This window comes from Podarcis raffonei, chromosome 13 (assembly GCF_027172205.1).
Source record: "Podarcis raffonei isolate rPodRaf1 chromosome 13, rPodRaf1.pri, whole genome shotgun sequence".
Lineage (NCBI taxonomy): Eukaryota > Metazoa > Chordata > Lepidosauria > Squamata > Lacertidae > Podarcis > Podarcis raffonei.
In genome coordinates this window covers 24,141,124-24,158,187 of record NC_070614.1, presented here as the reverse complement: position 1 = coordinate 24,158,187, position 17,064 = coordinate 24,141,124, and the positions used below count along the sequence as shown (strand labels likewise).

General features: G+C 45.2%; 2 protein-coding genes across 3 annotated transcripts; one reads left to right on the top strand and one right to left on the bottom strand.

Moving 5' to 3' along the window:
* Nucleotides 1-2,427: 2,427 nt before the first annotated feature.
* On the top strand, nucleotides 2,428-10,638 carry LOC128400803 (coenzyme Q-binding protein COQ10 homolog B, mitochondrial-like). 2 transcript variants are annotated; one of them, XM_053363364.1, is made up of 5 exons: nucleotides 2,440-3,825; nucleotides 5,320-5,502; nucleotides 6,878-7,070; nucleotides 8,917-9,021; nucleotides 10,006-10,638. In XM_053363364.1, the coding sequence occupies exons 1-5, from the start codon at nucleotides 3,746-3,748 to the stop codon at nucleotides 10,162-10,164; spliced, it is 720 nt and encodes a 239-aa protein (XP_053219339.1). In that variant the 5' UTR covers nucleotides 2,440-3,745; the 3' UTR covers nucleotides 10,165-10,638. The 2 variants fall into 2 exon arrangements, with proteins under 2 accessions (XP_053219338.1, XP_053219339.1); XM_053363363.1 differs by lacking the exon at nucleotides 10,006-10,638 and having other exon boundaries at nucleotides 2,428-3,825; nucleotides 8,917-9,609.
* A 5-nt stretch (nucleotides 10,639-10,643) lies between these two features.
* On the bottom strand, nucleotides 10,644-17,041 carry CISD3 (CDGSH iron sulfur domain 3). Its single transcript, XM_053363365.1, has 4 exons — nucleotides 16,938-17,041; nucleotides 14,765-14,893; nucleotides 12,192-12,458; nucleotides 10,644-11,041 (listed from the first exon to the last, which is right to left on the bottom strand). The coding sequence occupies exons 1-3, from the start codon at nucleotides 17,013-17,015 to the stop codon at nucleotides 12,270-12,272; spliced, it is 396 nt and encodes a 131-aa protein (XP_053219340.1). The 5' UTR covers nucleotides 17,016-17,041; the 3' UTR covers nucleotides 10,644-11,041; nucleotides 12,192-12,269.
* Between the last annotated feature and the right edge of the window lie 23 nt (nucleotides 17,042-17,064).

The window sequence follows — 17,064 nt, the reverse complement described above, 5'->3', positions numbered from 1 at the left end:
TCTCTGCGTGGTTGTGCCTGACACCTTAACACCTGGTGGGGATATCTCTTTGTCTGTTCCACAGCGGTTGGCGAACAAGTTCTTCTCTTTCTGCAGTCATCAAAGCATTTGTGGCAGAGCGGGGAAAGCTAAAGATGCGTTTTCTTAATCTGAGCTTGCGCCAGATTCTAGGGCCCCAGTAAATTCCTTAGACAACCCTCCCACAGATGCAAAGCTTTTGAAAACAAAAGACTTGCCATCCTGTGTTTGTCATAATTATAACTTCAGTCACTTTAACCTTTTCCTCAATAACTCAGTATTTAATGTTTTTAAAAACCCTCTAAAAATGAGTGTTGTCTCGTGAGCTCTTGCCTTTACCCTGAAGACTAGTTCTTTGAAGCCAATTGAAGATAATTTCTACATTTCCCGACAGCCAATTCCTGCTTTTCTCTCCATGTGTGCACACCTTTGAGATAGCCCTTCTTTACTATGTGGGTCCTTAGTCTTCCTCTTTCTTACTAGAATTCAGAAGTGATGGAGGACATACCCACTTCCATCAGGCCAGCGGCCCTGGCAGCCTTTGGCCTTTCTGTGTAGCATGTCCACTTGTTTGAGGCTATTTGCCGGGCAGGCATGTTTTGTCTGCATAGCTGCTGTCCGCTTGTGCCACACTGTAGAAACGATGGCTTGGTGGTAGAATATTTGCTTTGTCTGCAAAAGATCCCATGTTCAATCCCCAGCATCCTGGACAGCCGCTGCCAATCAGTGTAGACAATACTGAACCAGATGAGCCCGATGGTCTGACTGGGTTTGATGTAACTTCCTATGTGGTGAAGTTGCTATCAGTTGGTTTCGGGGGCTCTGGTCTGTTGTGGTATCTGACTATGTCGACTCCAGGCATTGGCATAAAAGACATGGAACTTCTGATTTCCAGTGGGTGTAAAATAGTGGATGCATCAAACATGGTGGGCTTAATTTTCCAAGGCATTTTTCAGCTCGTCTTAGTTCACCCAATGTCTTGGCACAGGCATTTGGGAATCATTATGATAGGGGAGAAATGGAGTGTAGTCAGGCCCTTGTAGAAGGTGTTGAATTAAATTGCTTTTTCCAATATTATATATTTTTCTCTTTAATAATAATAATAGTTTATTATTTATATGCCACCCATCTGACTGGGTTGCCCCAGCCATTCTGGGCGGCTCTCAACAAAAAAAAGTAAAAGCACAATAAAGGTAAAGGACCCCTGACAATTAAGTCCAGTTGCAGACGACTCTGGGGTTGCGGCTCTCATCTCGCTTTACTGGCTGAGGGAGCCGACGTTTGTCCGCAGACAATTTTTCTGGGTCATGTGGCCAGCATGACTAAGCCACTTCTGGCAAAACCAGAGCAGCACACAGAAACACTGTTTACCTTCCCGCCAGAGTGGTACCTATTTATCTACTTGCACTTTGACATGCTTTTGAACTGCTAAGTTGGCAGGAGCTGGGACCGAGCAACGGGAGCTCACCCTGTTGCAGGGATCCCAACTGCCGACCTTCCGATTGGCAAGCCCAGAGGCTCAGCGATTTACATCACAGCACCACCTGCATCCCAAAAAAGCACAATACACCACCAAAAAACTTAAAACGTCCCTGAGCAGGGCTGCCTTCATATGTGTCTTAAAAATCACATAGCTGTTATCTGTTTTACATCTGCTGGCAGGATGTTCCACAGGGTCGGCACAACTACTGAAAATAGCCTCTGCCTGGTTCCCTGTAACTTCACCTCTCGCAATGAGGGAACCACCAGAAGGCCCTCGGAACTGGATCTTCAAGCAAGCCATCTCTGCCCCATGATCCTTCTGACTTTGTTGATGGTGGAGCATTGCCTCCCATAGTTCTCTCTCTGGCCACCACATAGCAGCTGCAGTGAGCAAGGGGTGGGGTCATTTGTGGCCCTTTCTGGCATCACCAGACCAGTTTGGAAAGCCTGCCAATGTCCTTCGCATTTTGCCTGTCTGTGGCTGTCATGATGGCAATGGCTGACCGCTCAAAGAAATGGTGCCCAGCAGCTGTAAGGACTAGGCACCCGCCCAGAAGTGCCCTCCATTGGGAGATTAGTATCCTAGCACCTGAAGGCGAAGTACAATGGAGCTGCCAGACACGCTAAACTAGTCTCCCCACCCTGCTGCTCCTTAACAGAGGATACCAAGAGAACTTAATGACCATCCAGTGTGTTACCTTAAGAAACGAGCCTCGGCACTTCTGCCCCTTTTTGTTTCCCATTACAAGATTTGCAGAACACACCCCTGTCTTTTGTTTTATAACAACTGCTTTCAGATCCTATGTGGTGTGGGTTTTCAAATGCAGTCCTACTGCTTTTGGCAGCTATTTTGCCCAAGTCCCTCTGGGCTGCATGCCCATCTTTTGCCTTTAGCAGCTGCATGAGTTTTCTCAGGGAGAAACGTCCTGCTGAAGTTTTGCCTGTCATGCACATTTTAAGGGTACGGGAGCCTTGGCTGATGTAAAGGTGAATAATGCCACCTGGCTCCTATATAACATGCTTGAGGCCAAGAAACAATTATAAAATAAATTTCTAGAGGAGTAACCATGTGCACCTGCAGTGCACATGCAGCAAACAGTGATTTGGTGTCAGATTTATTGTGCCAAAAGCTTTCATGGCGTAGAGTCCACTTTATCCAATGCCTCTGGATCCACAAAAGCTTGTGCTACAATAAAATCCGTTTATTTCAAAGGAACTGCAAGACACTGTTGCATGAAAGCCAAAGACACTCCAGTTATGCAAAATATTCCCTCAGAACAGTAGGGGAATTGACAGGGCTTAATTAAAGCTGAAGATCAACCTTGGAATCTGAAAGCTATAAATCTCTGGTGATGCGGAAGTTGGATCTGAGTCCGGCAGCAGCATTGTGACAGGTACTCCACATGTGCTCAGAAGCACTTTCCCCCCAAATATTGCAGGGCTGCCATTGCCAGCTCCAATTTAGCTCAGCCTTTAAGGGTTCCAAAGCTGAACCAAAAATAATACACACCATCTGCTTTGTGTGTATATATTAGGACTAATTTCTTCTTTGTTAAATATACACATAACATTTTGTTAATAAAGACAAAGCAGGGGCTTAACGCAAACAGACCAGGCTCTTTCTACCCTCTTTCCATGTTCAGTCTCAGAGTGCCAAGCACAAATTGTTTCATGCCTGTTTTAATCCAAAGCAGTTCCAGCAAAGGCACATTCCCATAGCTCAGTGGTAGAGCATCTGCCTTGCATGAAAACGTCCCAGGTTCTCTCCTTGATCTCTCCAAGCAGAGCTGGGTGAAGCCACTGGCTGAAATCCTGGAAAGCCGCCGCCTGTCAAGTGTGCTGAGCAGGCGCAAGAGACGGGGGTGCCAACAGGTCTCCTTGCCAAGGGCGCGAGGCAACCCAGGTGCGCTTCTGCGTAGAGGGGCTCCTCTGCAAACGCAACAAGGCTGGCTTGCACCACATTTTGACGCGGTTACACATGACCGTCTAAAAAGCGGGAAGCGGGGACACCCACAAGGCCACCAAGTCCAGAGTCCGGCATTACCTAACTCTGCCCCCTGCCCCGCCGCCCCCAACCTCAGGCGCGCACGAGGAAGGCGGGGAAGGGGCTGGCCCTTCCGCAGACGCGCACAGGCAGGCGCGCGCCCACCCTCCCAGGCGATGACGCACTTGGATCTGGGTAACTTTTTAGGCAAGCCGCCGGTCCGTTCCGAGCACTCGATTCTCTCTTGGTCAGCGTGAAACAATGGCAGGAAGAAGCGGTCGCCTCGCCGTCCGGGGTTTGGTGGAGATGGGCTCCCGCCCACGATGCTCAAAAGGAGCCGGGTAAGAGACGGGGCTGATCGGAGAAGGGAGGTGTTGGAGATCAGGGGATCCGGCTTCTTCCTCGCCGTTTCTGCCTTCTTCCCAAATGCTTGCGCCCGCCTTGGCCAAAGGCGCAAACTTTCTGCCCGGAGAGCTTTTGGGCTGCTGAGCGCCCGTCATAAGAGACAACTTCTGAATTACAGAATCATAGGAAGCGACCCCACTCTCTGCAATGCAGGAATCTTTTGCCCCAAGTGCAAGATTAAGAGTTTCATGCTCTACTGACTGAGCTATTTGAATAGTAGTTTTAATGTTAATAGCAATATTCGAGTATATGTCTGTAGTTTCTTTAAGAAGGCGGATACTCTGCCTTTTCCTATCAAGAAGCTGCAGGTGGCTAACCATGGAATTTAACCATTTAAAATATCAATTACAGCACACACAAAATAAAATAGAAGTTAAACACTAAAAGCAGCAGCTGAAGTATATAAACGGCATGGAATCCTGCCGAAATTAGGCTGCAAACCTTAACAGACCTGATTGGGAATAAGCTGAACTGAACTCACTGGGGTTTACTTCTGTGTATATAGGTTCTATGCATAGGTTTCAGCTGCTAAGGTCCCATTTAAGTGAATGGACCTTACCATAACATTTTAGCAGAGATGTTTAAAATCATTCCAACTATTATTAAATGAATAATAATTAAGGTGAATTATGTAGTATCAATAAAAATAATGCATTCTCCTTGATTGTGTTTATTATTAGTGATTAATTAATTAAATTAGGGTTTAATCCTTCCAAAATATAACATCCTGAATGCCCATGGATTTCAGTGAGGGAGTAACATTATAGCCAGTCACAACTGTCCCATTAAGAACAATAGGTTGTGCAGCCAGTTTAATTTGGAAATAGCAAGTCCAATTGAGTTTCATGGGACTTAACACCTAGATATGTAGGGGTATCGTGTCCTGTCCCGCTGCTGGAGGCAAACTGCCCTGCCCTGCTCCTGCCGCCATACCTGTTGCTACCAGTGCTGCTTTCCCTCCTGCCCTGCTGCTTCTGCTGCTGGCGGAGAAGTGGTGCCAACACATCGGCGTCAATTTTGGTCATTTTTGGCCAAAATCAGTGCTTCTTTGCCAGTGGAGGAGTGAGTGGAGCAGGCAAGGTGCCCCCTAGGAGCTTGTGCTGCCTGAGGCAGCCGTCTCTGGCTACCTAATGGCAGAGCCGGCTCCATAGCTAAGAATGCCTGGGATTGCAGCCTTAATATGTTTCACTTGGGATGGCCTGTGCCCATATTAGAACATGCCTTACTACTTAATAACAAAAGATCAGCACAAGAAAAAACAGGATGTAACTAGTTTGACCATTTCCCACCTTCCCCTTCAAGGTACTTTTAAGAAAGTGCTGATTTCTCAATAGTGGTAGCTTCCCATTTCCCCCTCTGGCTGAGAAATGGACACTCCCTTCTCCTTATAGATTCCCTTATTTGGTGCTTTGTTTCCTCTTTCCGCGCAGATTGCATTTGCCACCTTGCAGGTGCTTCAGCTCCAAAGGGGTTCTTGCCCCTTGCATCCTGAAGGCCTGCTCCTCCCTGGCTTCATGGTCAGCCACCAAACAGCAGAGCCGGCCCTTCCTGAGTCTGGCAGCCCCCCTGCTTGGTGCCAAGCGGATGGAGTATGCAGAAGTCCGTCAGCTCCCGTGAGTATGCCAAAAGAATGAGAGAAACGCCCACCCAGCTTAGTTCTAACTGAGAGTTGTAAAACTTTATCCAAGCTAAATTGCCAACATGGGTTTGCATGATGGAAGTGATCCTCCTTTAAAAAATAAATACATTTAAATTTCATGCTATAGAACAGGGATGTCTAACTTCCAAGAGACTTCAATCTACTCCCATTATAAAAAAAAATTGGAGGTGATCTACCCATTTGTTTGACTAAAGTTGTTGAGGTTTTTTGGGTGGAGAGGAAGACCCAAAGCTGTCGAGCTTTTTTGGGGGGAAGGGGCGGTTGGTTGCTCAGGATCTACCAGCGGTGCCTGTTGGACAGATGCCAGAAAACAACCACCAGTGATCTCTCCAATTATAAGAACAAACAGCTTGCATATAGACAACAGGCATGTCAGAGAACTCATCCCCCTGGCATCATAAAATCATAGAGAAAAGAACCTAAAGGACATCTAGTCTAATCCGCCCACTCACACACACACACACACCCCGCCGAGTGCAGATTTTTCAGTGCTGGATGCTACTACAGTTCATTACCATAGCTCAGTAGGAGAACATCTGCTTTGCATGCAGAAAGTCCCGGGTGCAATCCCCAGCATCTTCTGGTAGAGCTGGGAATGTGTCCTGCCTGAAATCTTGGACAGTCGCTGTCAGTCAGTGTCTGCAATGCTGAGCTAGATGAGCAAATTGTCTGACTTGGCATAAGGTCGCTTCCCTGACAGATAACCATCCAGATTCTATTTAAATATTTCTGGCAAAGGTGAGCCCAGCAGCAGCTTGTTCCACTGTCAAACAGCTTTTACTGTTACGAAGTTTTGCATAACATTTAGCCAAAAACTGCCTCCCTGTCATTTTCACCCATTGTTCCTAGCACTCTGCAGCAACACTTTTCTATTTGATGGGAGTTGTGCATTTTGTTGTGTTTTTTTACATGACTGGGGCACGACAACCGGTCTTGTAGTTCAGCAGAGGATTGCATCCAATGTTACTCCTTTGCAGAGCAGGACCCATTGAAATAGCTCTTCTCTGAGAACAACTTAGCTGACACTACTGCCTCAGGGCTCTGCTTGCTGCACTCTGGACATGACTCAGAAACACCCTCTTATTTTTTAGTTCACACATTCCAGAGATCAGAAACAGGCTCTGTGGTGATGCTTAGCTCAAGAAGAGCAGTTCCCATATATATATTAGGTGTGTGGGGGTGTGGGGGGGGGTGAAAAAAAGAAAGCAAGAAAGCAAGAAAGCAAGAAAGAAAGCCGTGTTCCTTATACAGCCTTTGTGCTTTGCCACTTCCTACCACTCCAGGCCGATCATTCTCACTCATTGCCTTTTCACCTCCTTCTTCTGCAGGTATTCCATTGAGCAGATCTACAATACGGTGGCAGATGTGGGCAGCTACAAGTTGTTTGTGCCCTGGTGCACCAGCTCCCGCGTCATTTCCCATTGCAACGGGTTCCTGCAGGCTGAACTGGAAGTGGGATTCCCTCCTGTGGTAGAGCGCTACTCCTCCGACATATCCTTGGTGCCTCACCATCAGATCCGGGTAAGGAAGCACGGGAGGATGGGGCTTATGCTTTGGGTGTTTCCTTGGATGACCTTGCTGGCGAGGTTTTGTGCGCTCTTGTTTTGTCGCAGGTCACTTTATAAACCAAGGGATTGAATTATATCCCCTCGCAGAAGCCACACTCACTCACCTGGAAGATTTTATCCCAGGCTCCCAGCCATTTGCGAGCTGGCAGTGCTAGCCAGGGATGGGGGGAGCCTTTAGCCATCCAGTTCTGCTGAACCACAACTGCCATTCTCCCTGACCATTAGCAGAAATCTGAGATATGCTTACAATCTTCATTTCTTTGGGCTAAGGGCTCCTCTGTGTCAAGTGGGGTTGTTTTAGTTGTCAAGGCTACCTGCGCTGAACTCTGAAAACTGTCAATCCAAGTAAACACACCGAGTTATTCTTTCTTAGTAACTTGCGGTCCAGGATTATGATTTCCGGAATTTGCCGGGTGAGAGCTATTGCCATCAAACCAGTTTTCATCTGGTTTCAGTTTTATGATGTAGCAGCTCCTTGACTCACTTCCCCTCTCTGGCACATGCTTCCTTCGCATGGTGATAAACAACACCCAGGGAGAAATGATGTCAGCGGACACTGGAAACTTCAAAAAGTTAATTCACCAGAGCAAAGAGTCCTGCTGCTCCCAACACAGGGCCTTTTGGAACTCAATGGTGTGAGGGCCTGCAATGTTGAAACTATAGATGTGGAGATTTCTGTTATCTCCACCTTTGTGACCTGGGATTGCAAAAGAGAGTTTCAAGGAGAGGCAGACAGACCTAGCTGGGTTTGTGTTCTCATCAGAGGAGAGAGCCCTAGAGATGTATAGTGTTATTGTAATTTTATTTACAGATATATTGGTTGGTTATAAAGAAAGCAAGGAACATATACACTCGTAGAGAGCAGCAGATCCACTGTCTCAAATCACATTTCCAGAAAGGGGGAGAGATGGGCACCCATTGTGCTGTGCTTTCATCTCACAAGACTGCTTTCTCAGCTTCTGACTCTGGCTATGTACACACCTTACACTTAAAGCCCAAAGTGCATGGCTTCCAGGAAAGAATCATGGCAACTGCAATTTGGTAAGGGTGCTGGGAATGGTAGCACAGTACGCAAATTCCCAGGACTCATGGTGGTGCAGAATGTGATTTAATTGTATGGTGTACATGTGGCCAGAGGTTCATTACAAACTGCAAAGCTGTGTTGTTTTTAAAAATGTATACACACCCACACACCCACTCCCACCAAGCATGGGCACTGGCAGGGTGGGAAAATGTGCCCCTCCAGATGGACTCCAACTCCCATCAGCCATAGCCAGTATGTTCAATGAATGGGGCTGATGGGAGTTGTGGTCCAACAGCATCAGGATGATTATAGTTTCCACATTTTTTATGTTAAGGTGAGAGGCTACCATGCTACCTCACTCCAGAATATAATTTATCTATCTCTATCACTACCTGGAACAGATCCATCTGCAGAAACACAGTTTCTCATTTGACCACATTCTTGTGCTACTGAATTCTGGACCCAGTATCAAATTCTGTGCTCAGGTTGAATCGTAGTAAACTGCATATAACTCTGGTTGTTTGTTATAATATTTCAAATTAGTGTAATTACTGCATACTAAAGCCATGGACAAGGCTCATGCACTGCACTTTGGGTGTGCTGACCCAAATGTGGGAAACTCAGCCGCAGAGTTTGTCCCAATTCCTATCTGTCCTAGGGTAAATTAAAACTTGCAACAGCGGGTTTGTTGAACTCATGGCAGTGCGTTTTGGGGTATTTGAACTGATTTCAAAACTGTTAGCACTAACCCTGTTCTGTTTTCTCTACCCTTCAGGTTGTGAGTAACGACGGACGGTTGTTTCAGCATCTGGAAACACTGTGGCAGTTTGAACCAGGACGTCCAGGGCAGCCAGACAGCAGCTGCACGCTCAAGTTTTACGTAAGTGCCCTTCGTATGCCAGCTCCTGGCGAGGGTGTGACTTGCAAGGCCAATAGGATGTGTGCTAAGAGCTGCATGTTGGCAAAGTCCCGTTTCATCATAGGTTCAAAGATTACGCTGGAGGATTTATTGCAGCTTTGTCAATATGGGTCATTAATTGATTAGGTACTTCCACAGTTGCCTTTTTTTTAAACAAGTATTGATTGCCTTTCATAAGCAGAGATGTGTCAGCTACGAGTCTTATTCAGCTACTTGTGCAACTTTCAGTATTTGGGCCTACACATTCACCCACATATCTTCACAGCCACAAGAAGTAGAAACCTGGTTAAAAACAACAACTCCTTCTCTTGATGTTCTCATTAATTTAAATTCTGCATGCAGAAATGCAAAATGCAGCCCTAAATTTGCAGAATCAAATTTCACTCATTTGCCACATAAATTGTATCCAATGCCCAAGAGTGATGCTGCATTGAGGGAAATTAAAATTGCAGACCTAGCTGCCTGTTGGAGCACTAGGCCAATTTCCCTCCTCCCAAGTAGACCCCAAGGCAGGTATTGGGCCCTGACAGCTGCCCAAGGTTGCCAGATGTGGCATAGGAATACCGCCATACCCTGGAAGTGTTCCAGAAAAAACGGGGCACCCCATTGTTTCTCGCAAGAGAACGGCAGCCATTTTGAGTGCCACAATCTTGCACGATTTCACTCCACAATTCCACCCTCAAGCGCTTTTTGTGGGGGGCATGATTTGGGGCACTGTCCCCCCAAAAGCACTTTTTTCAGCAGAAAATAATGGCGTGCAATTGTGCAAGATCACAGCATCCAAAATGGCCACCATTCTCTCACAGGGAAAAATGGGAGCATGGCATCCCTAAAGATCGTGTGCCGGATTTTGCTATCAAGGTGTTGGAGGTTATGTAGTACTCCTCTTCTCTCCTCTCTTCTCCCAATGTATCAGTGTATTAATTGTTTTTATCTTCCTCCCAGGTCTCCTTTGAATTCAAGTCAGTTCTGCATTCCCAACTGGCTAACCTCTTCTTTGATGAGGTAGCCAAGCGGATGGTGTCAGCCTTTGAGCAACGGTTAAAGAAACTGTACAGTCCACAGGCTGCAGTCCAACCACACAAGGCAGTTTGCCGCACGTGATGAATAGCCTCATATGTATGGGGCATCTTTCCTGGTCTACAGAAGAACATTCCTCTTTACCATCATGCCTGGATCTCTTACTTTTTAAGGACATTGCTTTGTGTTTTTAATTTATATATATATATTATAACACTATACCATGATTCTCATACCTCAAGAGCAGTTGGATACAACAAAGCTGCCAACATAAATATATATAGTTTAGCAATGCATATTCAGTGACAAGATAATATGGAAGGGCATTGCTTTATTTATGCCTATTTAACTTGCAAAACCCTTGGAATACATTATTTCATTAATGATATTATTTTATTCAGAGTTTTATCCTAATTTATTTTATATTTAATTCTGGTGGTCTTGAGTCCTTACCTCAAAGGACACTTCTGTCAATGATTGACAAATGCAAATGTACGGAATTTTGTTAAGATATATATGTATTTATTTAAGGGCAATTCTAAAAAAAAAAAAATCCCACTGGGTGGTGCTTTATTTATTTTATTTTAAATGCCAATAAAACTTGAATACTTACAATACTTCCCAAGCCCTAATTCTTCTTTTACTTTCTGAAAACCTTTTAGTACAATCCACTGGAACGTTTTTTCATCCTAAGCCTTCCTGATACAACACAGGTTCTCCAGGGTTCTGTGAGGAACAGTTCTAGGATAGGTCAAAAGCTCCTGGGAAAAGCGAGCTTCTAGGAAGTGGGCCAAGGAGCAGCAGGGACGTGAGTTTTGCTTCCTGCATTAGCACACAGTGGGAACATGCTGGAATGTGTGAGCTGACCAGGAAGCTGAGTAACCGTACAAAAATCTCGATGACAGAAGAGCTCTTGCCCTTTTCCTGTTTTCTTCCTCAGCCTTGATGCCCTTTGACTATCCTGTAAACACATGCAAGTTTGTTACTGCATTAAGAACTGGAAAAGAATACTGAGAATAAGAGAAGCACTTATAATTTCTAATAAGTTGAAGAAAGTCAAGTTCCATTGGAATCCCTTGCTCCAGGGGTGGGGAATTTAATAAGCAATAAGACCTATAACTCCCATCAGGCCCAGTCAAGCGTGACAATGGCCAGGGAGGATGGGAGTTATAGTTCAGCAACAGCTGAAGGGGTGAAGGTTCCCTACATCTGCCTTACTCCTAGAACTGTGAGAATATAAAGATGTCTGCAAACAGGGCTTGACGGCTGGCAACATTAACCTCGCTGTGTGGGAATCCCTTGAGGACAACCACAGTGCCTGCAGAGAGGCGGTCAGGTCATGCATCCATAGCAGTGAGCATACAGGAATGACCGCTGGTAGGAACACAGAAGAAACATGGTGTATTTGCAGCAGCACACCTGGACGCCTTCATCTGCCCCAGCTACAACAAAACAAGTCTCCCATATCAGTCTCTACAGCTATAGCAGGCATTGTAACCTTCCAACAGTTTGACTTCACTCCTAAAGGTGCACTCATTCTCCTGAGACAGGCAGGTGCCAACGAGATGTCACTAAGCAGTTAAAACAAGTAGCTAGGATTGACTGCCAGAAAGCAGCCTGGCATGATGAAATCTGACTTTCCTCTTCTGCACTCTGCCCCATCACAGGTCTTTGTACCTGATGTGGCTGGAACACTGAATTGCTGACAGGGTTGACTTCTTAATCAACAGAGATGACGCCCAAGAAGTTGGCATTCTGCCGAGTGGCAGAACTGTTCTAAGGACATCAAAGGCTGTGCCTTTGGACAGCAAGCCCTGTGGACTTTGATGCCAGAAAACCTCATATGCTCATGCAAGCAAATTTAGCTATGGAACAAACCTAGCTATTCCCTCTATTTCTCAAATCTAGTGGTGAGTGCCAAGCATGATATAACTAAAATGGCACCACCCAAGAAGAGGGAGGTCATTGCATGCCTGGGTGGGGGTGGAATCTCAAAGGTATTCAGAATTACAGAAAAAAATAATTTCTATTTTCAAAAAAAGTTTAATTAAGAATAAAGAAATAGGGGTGGAGGGACAGAAAGTGGCAAATTCCCAGCCATTGAAACATACCTGCACATACATGTACCGCATGCTTGATTCGTTCAGTCAGTTTCTGTATATGAAGCCCTGTATATGAAGACCTCTCCTTCAGCACAACTGTGGGTGGGAATGGAGATCAGCTTTCTGCACAAAATCTTCTTTGTGGGTGCCATCACAGTACGGAGGGTTCTTGGTGTATTTGCAGCCACAAAGCCAGGCCTCTTTTGCCTCCTCCAGTTTGAATCTCAGGGGAGAGATTTCCGGGGCACATCTATTATGGGACCCGTCACAGAATGGCTGTCGTAGCAAAACAAAAGTAAGAGTTTTTAAAAAAACACAAAACAACCCCCTCGCTCACACCCATCACACTGCCAATGGAGTTTCCATTACAGTTTTGGTGTTGATCCATCAGAGTCCTAGCAGATCAGTTGGGACTGTGTAAATAAAACCAGCACCACTTTCTGAGTGGTACTTTGGTTGGGCTGAGGCAATGATTTCTGAAACCTCTCTGTTCTTGGAAACCATGTTCCCATAGACACAAGAACTGCAAGCTAAACAGTTCAAATTGAGAGCATTTGCAGATGATCTAGTTTTGACACTACAGGAGCCAGAATCTAGTACTAAAAGAGTTTTAGAATTAATTCAACAATTTGGTCAGGTTGCAGGGTTCAAATTGAATAAGTTAAAAACTAAGGTTCTTGAGAAAAATTTAACACCGATTGAAAGAGAGAAGTTTCAGAATGAAACAGGACTGACTGTGGTTAAGAAAGTGAAATACCTGGGGATTAACATGACAGCTAAAAATGGGAATTTGTTTAAAGATAATTATGAAAAATGTTGGGCTGAAGTGAAAAAAGATTTAGAAATTTGGTCAAATTTGAAGCTTTCCTTGTTGGGTCGAATTGCAGCTATAAAGATGAATGTATTGCCTAGAATGTTGTTTTTGTTTCAAACACTGCAAATTTTGTACAAAATGGACGGTTTCAAGAAGTGGCAGAAAGACATTTCTAAATTTGTCTGGCAGGGCAAGAAGCCTAGAATAAAATTTAAGATATTAACTGATGTAAAGGAAAGAGGTGGATTTGCCCTGCCAGACTTCAAACTTTATTATGAATCAGCAGCATTCTGCTGGTTGAAAGACTGGCTGCTTCTTGAGAATACAGACATTTTGGATCTAGAAGGTTTTAACAATGTATTTGGGTGGCATGCATATTTGTGGTACGACAAGGTTAAAGCACACAAAGCTTTCAAAAACCATATTGTCAGGAGAGCACTGTTTAATGTTTGGATTAGATATAAGGATTTATTGGAAAATAAAACTCCAAGGTGGTTGTCACCAATGGAGGCTAAGGCTCAGAAAAAACTTAACATGGAGGCCAAATGGCCAAAATACTGGGAAATTTTGGAACAAGAAGGGGACAGACTGAAATTGCAGAGTTTTGAGAAATTGAAAGATAAAGTGCGAGATTGGCTTCATTATTATCAGATAATGGAGGTTTACAATTTGGATAAGAAAGTTGGTTTCCAGGTGGAAAAATCTAAATTGGAAACAGAATTGTTAGAATCCAAAACTAAGACTTTGTCAAGAATGTATAACTTGCTGCTGAAATGGAACACCCAGGATGAGACGGTTAAATCTGTAATGATTAAATGGGCACAAGACGTTGGACACAATATTATGTTTGCTGACTGGGAACAGTTGTGGACCACCGGGATTAAATTTACGGCATGTAATGCCTTAAGAGAGAATATTATGAAAATGATATACAGGTGGTACATGACCCCAGTCAAGCTTGCAAAAATCTACCATTTGCCCGACAATAAATGTTGGAAATGTAAGGAAAACGAAGGTACATTCTTTCACCTTTGGTGGACGTGTCCCAGGATTAAGGCTTTCTGGGAAATGATATATAATGAACTGAAAAAGGTATTTAAATATACCTTCTTGAAGAAACCAGAGGCCTTTCTCTTGGGTATGGCCGGCCAAGTGGTGCCAAAGAAGGACAGAACTTTTTTCATGTATGCTACAACAGCAGCAAGAATACTCATTGCAAAGTATTGGAAGACGCAAGATCTACCCACTCTGGAAGAATGGCAGATGAAACTGATTGACTGTATGGGATTGGCAGAAATGACGAGCAGAATCCGTGACCAGGGAGAAGAGTCGGCAGAAGAAGATTGGAAAAAATTTAAGGACTATTTACAGAAATATTGTAAAATTATGGAATGCTGAATGATGTTGGATTGAAATTGAGTGGTTTCTAGCTGTAATGATATAAAGGAATATGGATGAAAAAAAGGGTTTGGATAGAAAATAAGGTGATATTATGAGCTGTAATGCTTTAAGTTAAGGATTTGCTGAACAAATAATCTGAAATGGAATACAAGAAGGGGAGGTATGAGGAGGTCAGAGAAATTTGTTATTGAAAAGTATGTTTTATGAACTATATGTTTTTTTAATCTCTTTGTTTGTTTTTTGTTTGTATAAAAAATTGGAAACTTTAATAAATATCTTTAAAAAAAAAAGAACTGCAGCATTTTATTTATTTATTTCACAAGATTTTTATACAGAGGGAAATCTGGAAGGACTACAGGTGGTTTACCTGCTTTTGGCTGTGACCGCAGGCACACCATGCATAACGCTTCCCTGCTGCTAGGTCCACTGGAAAGGGTTGTTTGGCTGCGATCACTGGCCGGACTGAAGATGCTGAAGCAGTTGAACAGATCCTTATCTGCAATGTGATCAGGGTGGGGTGGGAGTGGTGGAAAGAACGAAGATTATTAAAGGGAAAGGGCAGCAGGCTTAGTGAACAGGCTTACTGCAGTCAGCAGCTGGCCACCAGCAAACATCCCTGCAGCCTCATTTCCCAGGGCACAGGTGGAATTAAAGGCATTGTGGGGAGCTTCCTGGTTGCAGCCCAAGAACCCTATCTTGGCATGCAGAAGATGACAGAAGCAGGAAGAAGCTCAAGCTCTTCCTGTACCTGGACCCAAATCGACTCCACGAGGTGGAGATGCACAAGTTTCATTTCTGCACACAACATGCTGCAGAAAGCAGGACACACAGTTGTCTCGTTTTGCTACAGCTCTTATAATGACCAGCTAGAAAGGTAATGGTTCATTAAGCCTAATGGAAGAGTCGCCACCAGGTGGCAGTTCAGAGAAGGCCAAAGGCTACTGGTCATTTAGCAGAGCAGATGGGTTAATCCCAAGTGCATTTCGGTCATCTGGTTTTTGCTATATACAAGTCCACCTTCTGGCACACACAGGTTTCGAATGATCAACGTATTTGAATTTCCCGGGTCAAAATGACTAATGGAAATATGATCAGGGTGGGAGTGGTGATGAGTTTTGGCTTGTCCTATGGCTCACTTCCTTGAGTCGTAAGAATTATTTGATCAGCAGTTTGGCCTCTCTGCTCTTGATGTGCCATTGTGGGCACTTCTGTGGTTGATGGGTGAACACGAGAAGAGCCCTGCTGGAACAAGCCAAAGGCCCCTCTAGTCCAGGATTCTGCTCTCACAGGGGCCAGCCAGATGCCTATGGGAAGCCCAGAAGCAGCACAACAGTACAACACGTATTCACAGGCATGTTGCCTTTGCCATTGCCGGTAGAAGATACCCATCATGATTAGTAGCTGCTGGCCTGGCTTGTAGCAAAGAGAAGAGAGAACTCATTGGTTTGCGGGTTTCCGCTGCCCCCAACTCTATTATACAAATAATGTTATCTATACTCATATAAGTAGTTTAATATTAGTCAAGGCTTTTGTTTTATTTCATAAAATGTATACACCGCTTGATTGTAGAAAAAATAAAACCCTCAAAGCTGATGATAAAGACAGTATTTTTTTAAATTACAACTCTACTTCAAAACATACAAAAGTTAAAATACTAAAATAGATTAAAATTAGTTTAACTTTCTAAGCAAAAAATACAGTGAAAGCGCCTACTTGATCTCAACAGGAGGCAGGGAGCTCCAAAGTGTAGGTGCCGCCACAGTACAGTCATACCTCGGGTTGAATATGCTTCATGTTGAGCACGTTCAAGTTGCGCTCCGTGGCAACCCTGAAGTAATGGAGCAGGTTACTTCCAGGTTTCGCCGCTTGCGCATGCGGAGACACTCAAAATGACGTTACGCGCATGCGCAGAAGCGGCGAAAAGCGACGCATGCATGTGCAGACGTGCCGTCGCTAGTTACGTTTGCTTCTGGACGCAAATGGGGCTCCGGAACGGATCCCATTTGCATCCCGAGGTACCACTGTAAACGACTTTATTCTTACAAATGCAGAATGGGTCGAGCCAGCACATGTGGGGTAAGGTTTTTGCCCAAAGAATAATAGAAACTGTAGACTGATAAGGGAGAGGCAATTCCAGGATTCCCTGGTGAGGGGAAATCTCTGCCGCAAATACGCACATAAACTTGATTCGTCCCGTCCCCCCCTCTAAACTCAGTTGCGTCCATCATCAGGAGTACTAAAGGAGCGTGTTCTGCTTTCCCAATGCGAGCAGAGAGACTCAACCCGTGTCTCAACTGATGCACGTGCGAATTCGGGAGCAGAAGTCGCTCGAGCTACGGGCTCAATCGACCCCAGGCCCAGAGGTGAAGGTGCCGCTGGCTTCTGCGGGGCTTTGACCCCGAGCAAGTGTGACTCGGGCTGCAGCCTCCACGGAATCGACCTTGGGTGCAAAAGCAACGCGCGTGCAAACGACGCCCAGACTCCACAGGCTCGGCGCGCTTGTGAAGCCGCCTGCCGACTCCCGCGGCGGCGGCGCTCACCTGGGGAGAGGCGAGTCGGAGGAAGAAGGAGCCAGCCGCGCTCGAGAAGGCAGCGCCGGCTCCGCGCAGCGCAGGCATCGCTCGCGGCTGAGAGGCGCCAGCGGAACTCCGCCCCCGTGGAAGGGGT

Excerpts from the sequence above, each read along its gene's own strand:
- LOC128400803 (XM_053363363.1), top strand. The coding sequence starts at position 3,746 with ATGGCAGGAAGAAGCGGTCGCCTCGCCGTCCGGGGTTTGGTGGAGATG. Across the intron at positions 3,826-5,319 it reads CGATGCTCAAAAGGAGCCGG|ATTGCATTTGCCACCTTGCA; the intron begins GTAAGAGACGGG and ends CTTTCCGCGCAG. Across the intron at positions 7,071-8,916 it reads TGCCTCACCATCAGATCCGG|GTTGTGAGTAACGACGGACG; the intron begins GTAAGGAAGCAC and ends TCTACCCTTCAG.
- CISD3 (XM_053363365.1), bottom strand. The coding sequence starts at position 17,015 with ATGCCTGCGCTGCGCGGAGCCGGCGCTGCCTTCTCGAGCGCGGCTGGC. Across the intron at positions 14,894-16,937 it reads TCCGACTCGCCTCTCCCCAG|ATAAGGATCTGTTCAACTGC; the intron begins GTGAGCGCCGCC and ends ATCACATTGCAG. Across the intron at positions 12,459-14,764 it reads GCGGTCACAGCCAAAAGCAG|CCATTCTGTGACGGGTCCCA; the intron begins GTAAACCACCTG and ends TTGCTACGACAG.